The following is an 18,579-nucleotide window of genomic DNA, read 5'->3' as shown; positions in this document are numbered from 1 at the left end:
TTAGATTTCTGCTTTCTCCATCTGAGTCACTATCTCGTCAACATTTTCCTCCCTGTCTGCCTGGCCCGTTTCCTCAGCTGCTAGTGCTTCTAACCTTGCTGGTGATTTGACCTCAGACTTGTGGTTTGGATCCAGTTCCACCTTGTGCTCTGCTTCTGACTTCAGTGCGCACACAGTCCGGGAGCACTCTCCATTCCTTCCAACGGAAATTGCTGAAACCCCTCTGGATTTAGAGGCATGCATCCAAACATGGTTCAAAACCTCATCGATGCGCAGCCGCCGGGTCACGTCAGGTTGCAGCATGCGATAAATAAGATCTTTGCATTCGGTCGATAGGTTTTTAGACTTTGGAAAATGCACTCGGTGTTCCTTTTGAAGCTTGAGCATTTTTCTAATATTTGAGTCATCGTAAGGCATGGAGCCACAGACCATTATATACAGGATTACACCGAGACTCCACATATCATAAATTTTGGGCTCATAGGGGATGCCTTGCAGCACTTCAGGGGCTGCATAAGCGGCTGAACCACAGAAGGTTTTGCTAGGGATAACTTTACCATCGTCATCACGAGCCAATCGTTTGGAGAAGCCAAAGTCTGAAAGCTTGATGTGATAATCTTTGTCCAGAAGGAGATTTTCACATTTCAAGTCTCGGTGGACTATGTCCGTATCGTGGCAATACTTAATGGCAGAGCATAACTGACGGAACATCTTTCGTGCTATTTCTTCTGGCATCGCCCCTTTGGTCTTGATGAATTCCAGCAAGTCACCTTGGACACCAAGCTCCATCACAATGTAAACTTTGCCATCAGAGGTCTCGAAAATCTCATAGGTTTTGATGACGGCTCGGTGATTCACTTTGGCTAAGATGTCTATTTCTCTTGGAAGAAATCTCTCCAAGAAATCATGAGGCGCTTTCTTCCGGTCAATGATTTTTACAGCTACATCAAATTTCAGGCGTTCAGAGTAGGCTGATTTCACCTTTGCATACGAGCCTTCTCCTAAATTTATTCCCATGATGTAGCCTCTCTTTTTGAGCACCGCAGCATCATCCATGGTGCTACAGGGCAGCCGTTGAGATTAATTTAGTCACATTGTTTATGTGTATTCCATGGTGGGTATCTCGGGATGACCTATTTCTTAGAAGCTGGATGATTTAGAACTTTGAGCATTGTTTAATGGATGATGTGTCCACATGATGTCATAAAGCTGAGTTGAGAGGAGTAGTTAGTGAATTAACGTGTCTTGTTCAGACCTAATATAAAGCAACTAGAAGCCAGAGGTAATAACATTCTAGCTCGCCCTCTTTCAAGAGAGAGAATCTTTTGTACTAGTAGAGGTCAGAGTGTGCATATAAATCATGCGCTTTTTGCTGAGGACATGCTGAATAGTGGATCTTTGTGCTCCTTTGGCCCCAATATGAAATGGCAGAGATTTGGTGGTTCTTTGGTGGGTGACTGTACATTGATAGTCAAAAGGGAATTGGCTTCTCCGGTCTTAAGTGATCAAACTGTTTAGCGCTTGAAATTAGCACTTTGAATTGTGCCTGAGAAGCTGATAAGGAAGCAGTAATATACGCTGGGGAAATAGTGTTGCAATTAGATTGTTGGGGTAAAACCAGATGTGATGAGGAGCATGCATCTCTGTCCATCTGTAAAATGCAAATTGCAGGCTCAAAGAGCCTCAGTTTGCTTTTAGGGGGCTGTGCAGGGAAGGGAAAAGAGGATTTAACTCTTGAATTTTCATTTGGTTTTGCTAAACAAAATTGGTTTCCCTGCTTCAATGTTAACATTTTGAGAAACCTCAGTGGGGCATTTTCGGGAACCTATTTGGATTAATTGCCCTCCTCCTCATTGTATTTAACCTTAGATCTCCTGTTGGCCCTGCCAATCATTCCATATTTTGGAATATTCAGAGGTATAACCCATGAAGCCTGGGGAGGAGGCTACAATCCTTCCTTATGGGTCTCAACCAGGGCTTTTTTTCAGCGGGAATGTGTTGGAACGGAGTTCCGGAACCTCTTGAAAATGGTCACATGGCTGGTGGCCCCGCCCCCTGATCTCCAGACAGAGGGGAGTTTAGATTGCTCTCCATGCCGCCGAGCAGTGCGGAGGGCAATCTAAACTCCCCTCTGTCTGGAGATCAGGGGGCGGGGCCTCCAGCCGTGTGACCATTTTCTCCGAGGGCAACCCACTGAGTTCCACCACCTCTTTTCCCAGAAAAAAAGCCCTGGTCTCAACTATGCTAGAACCGACCCCAAAGGCCAATTTATCCAGCCATTTAGGTGCTGTGTCTTTCTGTAAACAAATCACTGGCAAAAGCCTGGGTGAAGCCATAAATTGGGCTCACCAGCCACGTTTTATGATGAAGCATTTGTCTCGCTTCTTTGTCTAGCTAGTGGTAAGTTTCTCACTTAGGATGCAAGAGATCCTGGATTCAAATTGTGAGCAAGCACTGCACAGGCAAATAGAGAGGCTGTCTGTAACAGCAGGTCCATACTGGTACATGTACTTTGCATGGGAAACATGCTGGGGCCAACATTTTCACATTAAAGTATCCCAGACATTCCCAGGAAAGAGCTCTCTCTGACCATGGAGATTTGCTGCCAATGGACAATAACACAGAGCTAGACAGATCTGTGGTGTAACTCGGTATTGGGCCACTTTGTTCATTTGTTTAGACAAGCAAGGGCTTCAAGCCTGCATCCTATCCAAACAGAATGGTTGTGTGAATAGGATTTGGGTCAAGTTGTGGTGACTGGCCACTAATTGTGGCTTGAGGAGACAGTGGTGAGACAAATGTAAGGCCAGACAGACCTCGCCTGTGTAATTTTCCTAGCAGCAGGATGGGTATCATTCCCAGAATTCTGTGCTTCTGTGCTTTTCTCCTGCCCCCCATTAAGAAGTGTGTGTGTGTGTGTGTGTATGTGTGTGTGTGTGTGTGTGTGTGTGTGTGTGTACCCATCCCAATGCCTCAAAACACTGGCATTGTTCTGGGCTGAGGCCAGCACTTTTCACTGCTGAGCCCCCTGGTGCCAATCTTTCTTTTCAAGAGCAAAGCCGATTTACACAGCAGGGAGCCATCAGGCCTCTTGAAAGGGTGCCAAAGAACATACAGAAGCTTTAAAGGAATGCAAATGGTCTGCGTGGGACCTGTCAGCCAACTACGTGGTGTACTTTTGGAGGTGGATCACATGCCTCCATCCAAGCGAGATGGTCAAGCAAAAAGTGAGCCTCATTTGCCAGCAACCAAACTCCCCTCCCCACCCCGAAAGGTGACAATATGCTTGGCTACATGTGGCACAAAAAGGAGCCTGGTAAGTGCCACAGTCTGCTGGTTGAGAATTCTGGAGGTTACCCGGAGGTGGGCAGAGAAATAATAATACTAATAACATTCAATTTATATACCGCCCTTCAGGACAACTTAATGCCCACTCAGAGCGGTTTACAAAGCATGTCATTATTATCCCCACAACAAAACACCCTATGAGGTGGATGGGGCTGAGAGAGCTCGAGAGAACTGTAGCCCAAAGTCACCCAGCTGTCTTCAAGTGGAGGAGCAAGGAATCAAACCCAGCTCTCCAGATTAGAGTCCCGCACTCTTAACCACTACCAAACTGGCGGTTAGGATCTCAGGCCAATGTAGAAAGGTAGATGCTACTACCAGCTATTCTTTGTTGTTTAATCTCCCCTTATCTCTCTGCTTAAGGGCTGATATTCCCTTGAGGTTAGGAAGAGGGAAGAGCAGGGGAAACTAGCTGCTAAGCAGAGAAATAAATAGAAATAAAGGAAAGGCAACCAACAGCTCCTGATTCCATATGGGATCCCCTACAGCTTTCTCTTTTGAATCCTCAACGACAGGGTGAACTACAAGTATTTATTTATATGCCCTCCATTACAGGTAGGTAGCCGTGTTGGTTTGCAGTAGAACAGCAGGATTTGAGTCTACTGGCACCTTAGAGACCAACAAGTTTTTCAGGGTATTTGTTTGAGCTTCCTCAAGCAAAGAAGCTTCATGGGTAGATTAAACCAGTTGATTGCTGAACTTGAGTTCATTTACAGGTTCAGAACCCTCTAGGGGCTGAATAGAGACAGGATTTTTATCTCTCACTACAAATGCTAATCTAATCAAGATGCATTGCACCTTTTCATCCTGGCTCCCTTCTTTGCTTCACCACTCCCACCTCCTGACAGGAATATAAAGGATCCCCACTCCTCCCTGTATCTGAAGAAGGGAGTTTTGACTCTCAAAAGCTTAAACCCTGAAACATCTTGTTTTGCCTGGACCCCTTCGCCTTCACCCTCAAGATGCCTCCAGCTGTCTTTCTTCTCCTGCTCTCCTCCCTGCAGTAAAGTAGCGGCAGTAAAGAATTTCCTCCCTGCAGTAAAGAATTTCCTCTTTCTAGCTCCCCTCTTTGCCCTGCTGGGATCCTGGCACTTGCCCTTCAAGAGGGCAGCCCTGGCCCCTTTCTGTGTTTTCTTCAGTATCTGGTAGGCTACAGTTTTATTCCCAAGGAAACTTTCCTTAATGGTTGGTTAGATTTCCTGGTTATAGGTAGTTGGTTTTTAATTATGGCTTTGCTTGGTTTTGTGATGAAGTTCTGTTGATTGGTACATGCATCACTTTGAAACCTTTGTTCTGAAGGGCACAGTCTAAGGCAGGGGTATGTGTGTGGTGGTGGTTTTTCATCAGAGAGTGACTATTGAGAGCAAGGTCAAATCCAGGTTTGGGGGGCTCTGGGCAAGAATGCTCCTTCTGACTAAGCATGGCACCATGCCTCACCTTTCTCTGTTTGATCACATACGTGTACATGACATCTTTTAGGGCTAAAGGGAGCCAGATAATGGCTGCTCCGCTCCCGCCAACCAGGAAATGAATGATTGCTACAGATATCCCAATGATGTGATAGGATTTTCTGGGGCAATCTCTCATTTTTTGTCGATGGAGGTACCTGGGAGAGGTACTGGAGCACTGTTCTATTGTGCAAGGTGTAGTTTTCTCATTGTCTTCTCCTTAGCATTCCTCCCCTACGAAAATGATAGATTGTCCCAGAGAGCCCTATGACTCACAGGTGGGAAAGTCATGTAGAAGAAGAGGAGCGCACCTTTCACACCTCTCTCTTATTAGGAAATAGGAAATCACCCCAGAGACCCCTGTGACATCACAGTAGTCTATGAGGCAATCTATTTTCTGGAAGAAGCAGATGGCCAAATAATGTTCCTTTGTGTTGTGGGCCTTGGCAGATGCCCCACTGTGCTGATCCCAGATGCCAATTTTGGTTGGCAGGGAGGTTTCAACTTGTAAGTTATGTAAACTTAATTGTGAACACATGGGAGTTGCCAAGGAGCCATCTTCCAAGCTCTGTAGGAGTTTCTTTCATTGCAACCATAGTGAACTGAACCCTGCTGCTTTTTTCCCCATCTAGCTTTTATTTATTAGTTTGCTTTTAGAATTATAGTTGTAATTTCTGAAGGCTTTGGGTAAGGGATACATTTTTTTTACAAAAACAAAACCCTAAACCTTGAATCGTCATTGTAGTGGGCCCAGATTTTCTTAAACCATCATTTCACTGGAATTGTCTCTTTTGGATGGCACCTTTGGTGGCACAAGCTGCTGCTTTGCACATGCAGATAATATAAAGGAATGACAACTGTTTGTGGCTTGTGGCTACAGCAGCCGTTTCTCCAACATTTAAGATATGAACATGTCTCACGCTGGCATAATACCAACCTGGAGTGTCTAGCAAACCATAGCCTGGCAAAATTAATCTGTAAATTATTTTTCCTTTGGAGAAGATTGGAAAAAGTTCTACTCTCTGTCCTTTCAGTGTGCTATGTACTACAAAATACAAAGATTTCTGGATGTTGTGGGTTCGCATGGCTTCCAAGATGAGAATCCAGAAAGGACTTGATGGCAAAAAAGTGCTTTTCCAGTTTTGTTTCTTTCCTAACATTTTCAGTATATAGAAGTCATTGGTCGTTGTGCAACAGAAAACCACAGCTCTTCAGATTCAGGTGTCACTGAATCATGGACTGTTTCAAATCGCTGTCCTTTGCATCTGGTCAGAGAGTTTATCCATATCTGCATGTCTTTCCTCTTGAATAACTTCTTCATTTTCAGAGGGTTCTGGTCCCGATTCTTTTCCAAATGTTGCCCGGATCAGGTTCTGATTGTAAGAGCATTCCCCTCCTTTCGAAATCATAGTGTCTGAAATGGCTTTGGGATCTTGCATCCAAACATGCACCAAAACTTCATCAATGCACAACCGGCGAGCGACATCGGGCTGCAGCATGCGATAAATGAGGTCTTTGCACTCAGGTGACAGCACTTTGGAACGGGGAAAGTGCACCCGGTGTTCTTTCTGCAATTTGAGCATTTTTTTGATGTTTGAGTCATCGTAGGGCATGGAGCCACAGACCATTATGAAGAGGACGACGCCCAGACTCCATATGTCATACACCTTGGGCTGGTACGGGATGCCTTGCAGCACTTCAGGGGCTGCGTAGGCAGCAGACCCACAGAAAGTTTTGCTGAGGATGACTCTGCCATCATCGTCACGACTTAATCGTTTAGAGAAACCAAAGTCCGTCAGCTTGATGTTGAATTCTTTGTCCAGAAGGAGGTTCTCGCATTTCAAATCTCGATGGACAATGTCCAGTTCATGGCAGTAACTGATAGCACTGGCGAGCTGATGGAACATTCTGCGAGCCACATCTTCCGGGATGGCTCCTCTCCTCTTGATAAATTCCAGCAAGTCTCCTTGTACGCCAAGCTCAGTCACAATATAGACTTTACCGTCCGACGTCTCGAAGATCTCATAGGTTTTGATGATGGCGTGGTGTTTCACTCTGGCCAGCATTTCAATTTCTCTTGGAAGAAACCTTTCCAGGAAGTCCCGCGGAGCTTTGGTCTTATCGATAATCTTTACTGCAACATTGCATTTCAGCCTATCTGAGTAGGCGGATTTCACTTTAGCGTAAGATCCTTCTCCGAGATTGATTCCCATGATGTAACCTCTCCTTTTAAGAACTTCAGCATCATCCATAGTACCTGAGGTAGACCCTAACCGAAACATCCAGGTTGGCTGTGCATCACAGACAGTAGCCCCTCATTGGTGTGAATTCCAGGATGGTCATCTGAGATGGTTGGATGCTGTAGAACTCTGAACATTCTTTTGTGATGTCACAAAGGAAATCAGTTGTTAGGGTAGACTTCTATATGGCTTATGTCAAAACTAATTCATCTGGACAGAGAGAAGCTAGCAAGGAGACTTCCCTGAGCTTCATCTGAAAGTGAGGCCAAATTGTCTTAGGAAGTCTTTAAAGAGGTTTTTTGGTTATCTTATACAGTGTATGGCAGATAGACATATATAGGAGACAAAGCAAATATCCTTGCTCTGTTTTGTTTCCAAATATAATCATAGGTGTGTCATATAAACCCAGAGAAATCCTTACTCAAAACAGATGTTTGCAAGGGCATTATTTAAGCATGCAACATTGGCCATTTCTGCTGGAATTATAGGTAGGGCTTATTTTAGAACTGAGTTGCATCCATACTAAATCAGACATTTGAACTGATTCTCCCCTTCCTGCTGCAGCCCACCCCCCTTATGTCAATATTTAAGGTCTCCTATCTTCCATTGTCCCTTTGGAGCAGCACTCTGTGGAAATGAGTGTGCTGTAGTGGGAAAAGGGAAGCAGTACAGTTCTGTTGTGCCATTGGAAAATGTAGTCTGGATCCAGCCCATAATGCTCCCTCCCCGCTTTAGCCATCTTAATTAGTAGTGTACAAATAGCTCCCCCCCAGTGACTTTTAAAGTGGGCTGCAAAAAGCGGGGAGGTGTTTATTCCATTATCAACAGCTGTGATTGCCTCTCTGGTGCTGCCAGGTGCCATTTTCCTATCTTCTGATTTTAACCAAAACTGCTACAGTGAGACTAGGAAATATTGCTCCTGGCTTCAGAGGTTGTGGCTACATGGTATCATTATAAAGCTAAAACAGAGTGTCTCCTCCAAATCTCCTTTTGTTCTTTATCATGCCTAATGTTGCTTCTCACTTGACGAATGATAGCTTGTATTAAATTACTCTCAGAATAATTTTTTTGCTCCCCTTTAGTAAAGGATGTTTGCAAGAAACTGCTGACTTTTCCAAAGAAGAGCACAAATACCCAAAGCTGGAGTCAACATGCCTTGCTTGGTGAGACTGTCACAGTTCCAGTTTTCGAAGAATCAAATGGAGAATCTGTCCACATAAACAACCTAACATTTTATTTCTGTTTGGACTGTTACCTAACTGAAACGTCTGTGTGCACTTTAATATCTTATGAATTGCCAGCACCAGGAGCCCATGTGGTGTAGCTGCTAGAGCACTGGTCTAGAATCTAGGAGACCCAGGTTCAGACCCACTGCCGGCGCCAGGGTTTCTGGTGCCTGCGGCCACTTGTGCGCACGCACAGCGCGCACACGCCTAGGGACTGCGTGATGACGTCATCATGTGATGACGTCATCACGCAGTAAAGGCGGGGCCATTGGCTGGCGGGTGGCTGGGGCGGCACGAGGAGGCTGCCCGTGCTCCACATGCTGCCCCAGCTGCCTGCCGTCCCTGGCCCGCAGCTGCTGTGCTCACCCGGGGGTGTGTGGCAGCAGCAGCAGTGGCAGCGTGGGGCTGGCCGGTGGCTTTGCTGGGCTGGCCGGTGGTGGTGGCGGCGGCGCGAGGCAGGCATGCCAGTTCCGTGGCGCACGCCTCTGCCCCCAGCACCCCCTCCGGCCCTGCAGCGCCTGCGGCCCCTGCCTCACCGCCTCAATGATGGTGCCCGCCCTGTTCAGACCCCCACTTAGGGTGAAACCACACAAGACAAAATACACTCGAATTACACTCAAATCATTTGAATTACAAAATACACTCAAAATGCCTGTGTAATTCGAGTGTATTTTGTCTCATGTGGGGAGACTCTCAGCCACTGGGTGTCCTCACTGGGTGTCCTCTAGACAACCACTCTTTCACCCTAACCTAACTCACAAGATGGCTGTTGTAAGGACGAATTGGAGGAGGGAAGAATGATGTTGGGCCCGCTTGCAGCCCTCACTGGGAAGAAAAGCGAGGTATAAACATCTAATGAAATAAATCATCAGTGTACACACTAAATCAGAATGGTCAGATAAATAAACTAATCGGTTTAGTTCAGCAGCTGTTACTTGTTTTTAATGAGATGTTTCTTATTCTAAGCACCCTTCCATGTTTACAAGCATAGTGTGTTAAGGGAAGCCATATTACAGGATCATTAAAGAACGATAAAAGACAGCAATCTTGAAAAAACCCATTTCGAGTTGAAGGAAATCCTAAGTGGTCGAAAAGGAGCAGATCAGCTATTCTAATATTTGTATTCTAATAACAAGCTCATGTTCTTTGAAATGAAAATGTCACAAAATTATACAGCCATAAATTTGGTTATATCCAAATCTATGGATCATTGCATCTCACCCATTCAATGTCACCCAATCCCGCACACATCTTTTGTCCAGCAGGTCCCATGATTCCGAGCATACGCCTTTGGGTGGTCAAGGGGGATCCCCTCCTCTCTTTATGACCAGCATTAAAACTGGTTAAATCCAATCCACATTCTTTGAAAATATTTTCAAGGTGTTTCAATGCACCAACAGGGTATCGTATAGCCCCATTCTCGTTATGGGCCTTTTCTGAAAGGAATATGACATAGCTACTGGTTTCTTTAAAGTCTAATAAGAAAAGCAAACACAAACTTTAATTCCCAGTGAAGGAAACCTAGGAAGCCATGGAGATATTGCACACAGAATATCTGACTCTTGAGAGGCTTTTGGTAGAAACTGCATGTTTTCAACTACATTTTGCAGCTGCAGGGACTAGAAACTTTTTAAAAAAATGCTGTAGTAATTTCCAAGGAATCTCTAGCCCTGCCCTGACTTGGATGGCCCAGGCTATCCCAATCTCATCAGATCTTAGAAGCTGAGCAGGGTCAGTCTTGGTTAGTAATTGGATGGGAGACCAGCAGGGAAGACCAGGGCCGCTATGCAGAGGCAGGAAATGGAAAACCCCTCTGTTAGTTTCTTGCCTTGAAAACCCCATAAGGGAAGTTGAGGGTGAGGAGCGCTGGATCTGGCCCGATTTGACCCCATGTGGACCGAGGGAGTGCTCCCAGGGGCATTTCCTGCCCTGTGCCCTGATGTCACTTCCCAGAAGTGACATCATCACACAGGGTGGGAGTGTGCCCACTTTGTGTGTGCAAGGGGGTACAGGAAGATGAGTACCAGGTCCCCTACCTCCCCACTGGGAGGCTAGAGGGATCTGGCAACCCTTGTACTCCAAGCTGGGGGGGTGGCAAACACCCTGGCGAGCTCCTGTGCCAGGTTGACACATGATTTGGCCCATTGGGACCAAATTGGGTGGCGGCATGCAGAAGCACAGCCAGGTAAGTGTGGGAGGAGGGGAGAGGTGCAGCAGCCTCCTCGGCAAGCCCTGTTACTGAGAACTCACCTCTTTCCCCGCTAGGGGTGTGTCACTGTGCATGCACTCTGGGAAGCGAGGTGAGTCATCTGGAACACAACTTGCCTTTTATAGGTATAGATTGTTGTCTCTCAAAAATCACTGTTCCTATCAACCCATGCAGCAGCTCCACCCCCTGGCCAATGCCTATTGGTCATTCCCTCTTGTTGGATTGTTTGGTTGGCCATGGCTAGAGTGGGAGCTGCTTCAGTGGCCGCTTGTATTCTGTGGGATGGTCTTCCTGAAGTTGTTAGGAAGCCTTTCCACACTGGTAAGATTCTCGCAAGCAGTGTGAGATGAAGGCTTTTGACAGCGACACTTAACAGTTATTAATGATAGCTAGGTCTGTCAGTTCTTACAGTTTCTATATTGCTCTACATTATTTTTCTTATCCTTTTTACGCTCATTGAGTCTGGTACTGGAGAATGGTATGTGAAAAGTATTCTAAATGAATATTTCTTTTTGGACTTTGGTTAGAAATTTCTTAATGCGAGTTGATAGAGTTGCAAGATTTGAGTCCAGTCGCACCTTCAAGACTCTCAAGATTTCCAGCATATAAGCTTTTGAGAGTCAAGCCCTTATGTCCCAGTCAGAAGGCATTGCAAAGAATCAGGATGCAAAGGTAAAATGCAAAATGCCGGTACTGTTATTCTTCAGGGCTGAGCTCCCTTCCCAGGGTCTATAGAAGGGACATTTTTCAGTGCATGGGTGTATTTGTTTAGTTCATTTATACCTCGCTTTTCTGGCCAATGGGGACCCAAAATGGCTCACATCATTCTCCTCTCATCCATTTTATCCTCACAACAATCTGTGAGACAGATTGAGTGGGGTGACTGGCCCGAAGTCAACCCAGCAAGCTTCCACGGCAGAGTAGGGATTTGAACCCGGGTCTCCCAAATCATTGACTGACACTCTAACCACTATGCCATATATACAGCATGAATATGAAGGAGCTGTGTAATGTGAAACATGCCATTCTGTATACTGGGGAAGATTGTTTAGAACAGTTGCTAATGGATTGTGGGACAGTCGTATTTTTCTGGTGCCTCTTTTGCCTATGGAGCAAAGACCCCTCTTGGTTCTTCAAACAGTGTAGGAGGCACAATTGCAGAGTGAATTAGTACAGCTTACAGAGGGCAGAACAAAGCCTTCTGCAAAATGCAGGGGCCAGGATATGTGTATGGGAGAAGTGGGAATCCTTGGTATGAGAATTCTAAAGTCTCTTCTGTGCCTAAGACCCTGAAGACCTACTTCCAATCTGTGTATAGACAGCACAGAGATGGACCAGTGATCTATGTTGGTAGATGGCAAGAATGCCTGTGGGTCAGTGGAAGGTCACTGGTTCAGTCCCTGGTATTATCTCAAGTTAGAAGAACACAGGTAGCAAGTGCTAGCAAAGGTCTTTTTCGCTCTGGAGAGGAGACGCTTCTTCTCCAATGAGTTTTGGAAAGAGAGTTCTGATGGATCTTGAGCCCACTGTTACCCAAACAGGAGGTCTCCTTAATTAGTTGGGAGAACTAGTATTAAAGGAGACGAGTGAGGGGAGAGGGGTAACTGGGATTCTCCACCTATGTATATGGGGATTGTTCCCTTAGAGAACTCTCAAATAAACAGGCAGATGTTCAACCAGAAAGGTTACTTTATTAACAAGCTCAAAACACACATGGCACACATACAAGGCTAGCTAAGAAAACAGAGAGGAAAATGGGAGAGAGTAATTTGGGGTAGGGTGATAATTACCATTCTCAGACAGAAGAGGAAGTCTGTGGAGGAGCAGCAAAATGGCCAGCATTTCATGGAGAGAAGAAGCCCCAATGGAGTAGTGGTGTGTGGACAGGTACCAAGGAGCACACACACTGAACACATGGCTAGGCAGGCCAGTTATAGGGCAAAATGTACCCTGGAGCAAAACTGATGTCTCTTCCCCAAAGTAATGGCTTAATGGCTTGTCTGGAGGTAGGACAATAACTTGGAAAGGGTTTGATATGACTATCTGGGATGGTCTAGATATAAAAATGTTGCTTGATGACCTAAGTATCAGGCAGGAAGGCTATCAGATATGCTAAATAGCTTGATTCAGTAAGTGGGAGAGGAAAGGTGGAGGAAGGCATTGATGAGATTAGGCAAGATGTCGCTTAGGAAGCCTCATTATCGCTGCTGCTCTCTGGAGCATGGCATGCTGTCAGTCAATCATCTTCCCCATGACTCATGGTTTGCTAACTTTCCAGTCTCCAGGGCAGCTGGCATCCTCTCTGCCTGGGGCCAGGCAGTGTCAAGGACTTATGGCAAGGGTCTTATGATATTTCATATCCATAAACTGTCCTTACAGTGTGGGGAGGGGGTCTAACTGCTAACAACAGCTATATAAAACCTAATCCCACTGTTTCATGCCTTGCTGAGAAAAGTCTTCCTAGACCTCTGAAATATATCCCCAGGACTCTATAAGGCCTGTTCCTATAAAGTCCGAGTAGATACTACTGAGTTAGATGGACCAGTGCTCTGGCACAGTATGAAGCAGCTTATTATGTATATTCCTAAAAGCGTATAGATCCCTGGCTATAGAACCAAGTATGTTCAAATTTGTGCTTCACGCACAGAAATAGGTGGAAGATGCTTCTTACTCTAGCACAGTCTACAAAAACGTGTGCATGTGCAAGAATAACATATGTCACCAATTTTAATTCAAAGAGGGGAAAAAAACATTGTGCCGCAACCATCAGAACTTTAGGATACGCTGCACCCCGCTGGTTTCCCATTTGTTCTGTTTCAGCTGGGAATTGGTTGCAAGCTTGTCAATCTGTCAATGTTATACAAAACCAAATGCACAAATGTAAAAAACGCCTGCCTCTTCTTTCCTTTACAATACCCTTGAGTCAAGGAGAACAGGATCAATGGAATGTGCGTGGCATACAAAACGGGCTGGGCCTCTCCGACGGCACAAATTATGTTGCATCAGGATACAACATCAAAGCTTTGATAAACAAGGAGTGGAAAGGCCGTCCTTAAGAATGAAAGGGAATATTTCAGTTGCTGAATGTAGGGGAGAGCTCTGGGGAGTTCCCGTGTTTGAAAAGCTACCTTTTAGCTGAAAAGCTGGATTTCCATGCCTCTGATGGATGATACTAAATCTTACCTGCCAGAGGTGACATTTCTTCTCCGCTGAGTTCTGGAAAGATAGTTTAGAAGGACCTTGAGCTCCACTGTCCTCAGCCATTCGCTCCACTTTCTTGAAATGCTGAATTGTTTCCCAAGAATCTATACGGCCTGTTCCTAGGCACAAGGGTGGAATATGGAAGCAATTCTTCTCCCAGATATTTTTAAAATTTATTTTACTTCATTTGTATCTTGCCTTTGTCCCCAATGGGGACCCAAAGCAGCTTACATTATTCCCCTCTGTTTTGTCCTCATAACAACCCTGTAAGGTAGGTTTGGCTGAGGGGGCGTGACTGGCCCAAAGTTACCCAGCAAGCTTCCATTGCAGAACGTGGATTTGAACGTGAGTTTCCCAGATCCTAGTCCAACATTCTATCCACTACCGCACACTGGATTAAGGGCTGGAGGCCTTGGACCACATTGGACTATTGCCTAGGGTTGCCAGTCCTCAGGTACGGCCTGAAGATCTCCTGGAATTATGACTGATCTCCAGACTACAGAGATCAGTTGAAATTAATAGTTGCACAGCAGAAATAAGTGGCACAGTCACGTGTGTGTTTTAGCTTCTAAAAAGATGTAACCTTTTTACCCAAATGTATAGTAAACATCGGTAAGAAAATAAAGAACAGCTTAGCTTCTACATCTTTACTTCTTGATGGTCTAAAAACAACTGGTGGACTGCAACCGTGACCCACCTGAGTACTTGTTGGACTGTCAATTGCTCCCTAATAACACCGGTCAGCCAATAATCAATCCTAGGTCCCTTCATTAGGCATGCAACTCCCCTCTTTCCTGGAAGGAAGGACTACTCAACACTTGTCCTATGCAAACTAGTTATCTCTAGCCAGTGCTTTTTTTCAGCTGGAACACGGTGGAACAGAGTTCCGGAACCTCTTGAAAATGGTCACATGGCTGGAGGCCCCGCCCCCTGATCTCCAGACAGAGGGGAGTTTAGATTGCCCTTCGCGCCGCTTGGCATTAAAGTCCCCTCTGTCTGGAGATCAGGGGGCGGGGCCACCAGCCATGTGACCATTTTCTCTGAGGGCAACCCACTGAGTTCCAACACCTCTTTTCCCAGAAAAAAAGCCCTTTCTCTAGCTAAACACAAACAAGAGTTTACGCTTTCATGACTGAAGGGATGACACTTGCTAAAATCCAACCGTTCCCCTGGAGGAAATGGCAGTTGCAGAGGGAGGATGCTATGGTATTATTCACTGTTGAAATCACTCCCCAAACCCCACCTTCCCCAGGTTCCACTCCTAGATCTCCAGAAATGTCCCAACTTGGACTTGGCAACTTAACCATTGGTCCATAGATCTGGGTATTGCCTACTACGCTGATGGGCAGCAGAACTGGAGGTTACAGGGACTGAACTGCTTTGTCCATACAGCAGGTGTTCCACCGCTGAACCACAGCCTAGCCTATGAAGCTGCCTTACACAGAGTCAGACCCCTGGTCCATCTAGCTCAGTATTGTCTATACAGACAGCTACAGCAGTACCATTCCAGCAGTGAAAGATCTTTTCCAACACCTGTTATGTGAGATCCTTTATCAGGAGGAGATAGTAGGAGATGAACTTCTGCAGGCAAAATGGTCACTATGAAGCACCATTCTGTTTAGCTTCATATTGTCTCTGAAGATTGGCTGTAGCCAGGATCAGCCAGAAACTTGTTCATTTAGATATTTATACCTGCTTCTCTCTCCAATGGGGTGCTGGATAGCCCAGGTGAGCCCGATCTCATCAGATCTCAGAAGCTAAGCAGGGTTGGCCTTGGTTAGTAATTGGATTGTCATGATCTGGTTGTGCCAGGAAGGCCTACCAAGGCCTCAGAAGCCTGTTAGCAGTGGGAGTAGGCCTGCCTACAATTCCCAGGAGATCCTGGGCTGTTTTGGCACCCTTTTTGGCCAATCAGAACACAGGGGGCTGGTGCTATATAAGTCTGGGAGGGGGGAAAAGCCTGCATTCTTTCTCCCAGGGAGCAGGCTGGAGGTGGTTTCTGCTAGGGGGAGAGGCCCTCATCCAAGTAGGGTGAGAAGCAGAACCAGCAGACAGAGGGACAGGGAGTTCAGTCACGCTAGGGCCTTTGGTTTATTTTTCTTTCACGCATCTGTTGTTGCTAATGCACCTTCTTGTTTGCTTGTTGTTTGATATTAACTGACCTCCCTGTATCTCCTTGTAAATACATCCGTTTGTTTGTTGTTACTCTGCTGGGACCTCACACCTGTTTATTGGCCAAGCCACGGAGGTCAGAAGGGTTGGGAGGGTACTCTGGGCCTTCCCAAGGGACCCTAAATCCCAGAGTGGTGGCAGCGTAAGGTGGCTCACCCTGCCTGAGGCATGACATGGATGAAGGTGAAGATTGCAGAGGCAGGCAATGGGAAACCACCTTTATCAGCCTCTTGCCATGAAAACCCCACCAGGGTTCACCATCAGCCAGCTATGACTTGAGGGCACTCTGCACCACATCTCTCCAATGGGGTACTCAAAGCAACTTATTACTTCCTTTTCACAGCCTCTGTTTCATCTTAATAGCAACCCAGGTTAGGCTGAGAGAGTGACTGGTCCAAGATCAATTAGCAACATTCTATGGAAGGGTGGGGATTTGGATCTGTGTCTCCCAGATCCCAGCCTGACATTCTACCTGGAGCCTTCTACATACACAGCAGGTGCTCTTCAAGCCTTTTGAATCCTTTATCGGGAGATGACAAGGACTGTAATTGTAACCTCCTGCAAGCCAAGCATGTGTCCCACCACTCAGCCACATCCCTCCCCATTTACTTTCCCTCCTATATAAGAGCTTGCAACTATTTTGGTCACTTTTAACTCTATGAGTAATTATGGACCCTATTCTGAACATTGTCAGATGATTCAAGGAAACAAACACGCACCCACTGTGCTAGAAATAAGAACTGATGTATTCCACGTTTTCTCTTTTATCAGCGGGTTATTCAAACAATCTGCGTGACTTCAGGCGCTTCCCCTGCACCCAAGGATGATTCAAAACTTCTTCAATTCGTAGTCGGTGAGAAACATCAGGCTGAAGCATGCGAAAAATAAGATCTTTGCATTCAATAGTCAAAGACTCTGGGAAGAGCACTCGATGTTCCTTCTGCAATCGGAGCATGCGCTTCACATTGGAGTCGTCATAAGGCATGTATCCAGAAACCATGACATAGAGGATGACACCCAGGCTCCACATGTCATAAACTTTGGGATGGTAAGGAATGCCCTGGATCACTTCTGGAGCAGCATATGCTGCAGAACCACAGAAGGTCTGGCTGGGGATGATTTTCCCATGCCCATCCCGAAAGCAACGTTTGGAAAAGCCAAAATCTGACAGCTTGATATTCATGTCTTTGTCCAGAAGGACGTTGTCGCATTTCAAATCCCTGTGCACCACATCTAAATCATGGAGGTACTTGATGGCGTAGCACAGCTGGCGGAACATCCTGCGGGCGACTTCCTCGGGCAGTCCTCGGTTGCTCTTGATGAACTCCAGCAAGTCTCCTTGCACACCAAGTTCCATCACAATGTAGACTTTTCCAGACGTCTCAAAGATCTCATAGATCTTTACGATCGAACTGTGATTCACCGTTGACAGTATGTCCAGTTCCCGGGGGAGAAATTTTTCCAAGAATTCATCGGGGACTTTCCTTCTATCTGTAATTTTTACGGCCACGTTGAACTTGAGACGCTCTGAGTAGGCAGACTTGACTTTGGCGAAGGAACTCTCACCCAAGCTGCCCCCCAGGATGTACCCTTTCTTCTTAAGCACGGCCGCATCGTCCATGATGCAGTGGATGAGGATGCCAACCGCCCATCTGAATGTGGTCTAGTGGCGCATTCCTTTTGCGATGTGTGGCAATCATCTCAGGGGTCTGGAGACTGCTGCTCTCAGGCCTACCAGCTCTGCTTGCAGGAGCTGATGTCACCACGTGAGGTCATAAGGCCACACTGTCACTGTTCAGGGACTTGATGAAAGGGAAAACTATTATTCATTTTCATGACAGTGGGAAATGGGGGCCTGTTTGCAGTTTCCCTATTCTTACACCAAAGACCACTAGCCTGCCTTCCCTTCTCCGTTATACACATATTCTGAATCAGATCCTTGGCTGACTGAGATGAGTACTATCTACTGCCACTGGCAGTAGCTCTTTACAGGGACTCGGATGAAGGTCTTTCAAATCCCCTCCCATCTGATTCTTTTTATTTTAAACCAGAGAGGATGTGGCTTGAACCTGGGACTTTCTGCATGCAACGCACATGCTCTACCACTGTGCCATGGCTCCACCCTGACATTGCTGAAGATTCTAATCTGCACTACTTGTTTACTCCACAAGAATCTGCCCTTCACCAGTTTGAAAGACATTGGTTAATGGTATACTGGAACAATACAATAAAAGCATACTAGAAATACGACAGAAGTTGTCCTGCAATGGTGTCAGAGAATCCAAAATGTGCATCGGAAGTTGCAGTGCTTGGCATCTTGGTATTCATTTGCATGCATGCTCTGCAAATACGTAATGCATCAACCCCACTTCTTCAGGATTTACTTTCTAGACCCATTTGGGAGGAAGATAAATTCTGAAGAAAGGCACCTTGCACTATTTTAACAGATTCCCATAGAGTAGCTCTGTTGCCTGTAGCAGCAAAAGGGAATCTAGTGACACCTTAAAGGCCACTTGAAGGATCTGCAACAGACATTTTTGCAACTACAGTATCCCCCTGGCATAGTGAGAAAGATTATTGGAAAGGCTAGAATGACACCCAGGGACAGCTTTCTACAAGGCAAACTCAAAAGAAAGTAACAGTAGAACACCGTTGGTGATCACCTACAGCCCACAACTCAAGCCAGTTCAACACATTCTTAATGATCTACGACCTGTGCTGAATTGTGACATTTCCTC

The 18,579-nt window shown here is 45.9% G+C and overlaps 3 protein-coding genes across 3 annotated transcripts; all 3 read right to left on the bottom strand.

Annotated features, from left to right (window-relative positions):
* On the bottom strand, positions 1-1,056 carry LOC129341001 (testis-specific serine/threonine-protein kinase 1-like). Its single transcript, XM_054995868.1, has one exon. The coding sequence runs from the start codon at positions 1,054-1,056 to the stop codon at positions 1-3; it is 1,056 nt and encodes a 351-aa protein (XP_054851843.1).
* Positions 1,057-6,037: 4,981 nt separating this feature from the next.
* On the bottom strand, positions 6,038-7,045 carry LOC129341580 (testis-specific serine/threonine-protein kinase 1-like). The gene has a single exon (XM_054996851.1). The coding sequence runs from the start codon at positions 7,043-7,045 to the stop codon at positions 6,038-6,040; it is 1,008 nt and encodes a 335-aa protein (XP_054852826.1).
* A 9,571-nt stretch (positions 7,046-16,616) lies between these two features.
* On the bottom strand, positions 16,617-17,462 carry LOC129341000 (testis-specific serine/threonine-protein kinase 2-like). The gene has a single exon (XM_054995867.1). The coding sequence runs from the start codon at positions 17,460-17,462 to the stop codon at positions 16,617-16,619; it is 846 nt and encodes a 281-aa protein (XP_054851842.1).
* Between the last annotated feature and the right edge of the window lie 1,117 nt (positions 17,463-18,579).

The sequence above is a fragment of the Eublepharis macularius genome, chromosome 13 (genome assembly GCF_028583425.1).
Source record: "Eublepharis macularius isolate TG4126 chromosome 13, MPM_Emac_v1.0, whole genome shotgun sequence".
Taxonomy (NCBI): domain Eukaryota; kingdom Metazoa; phylum Chordata; class Lepidosauria; order Squamata; family Eublepharidae; genus Eublepharis; species Eublepharis macularius.
This window is presented reverse-complemented; position numbering and strand designations above follow the sequence as displayed.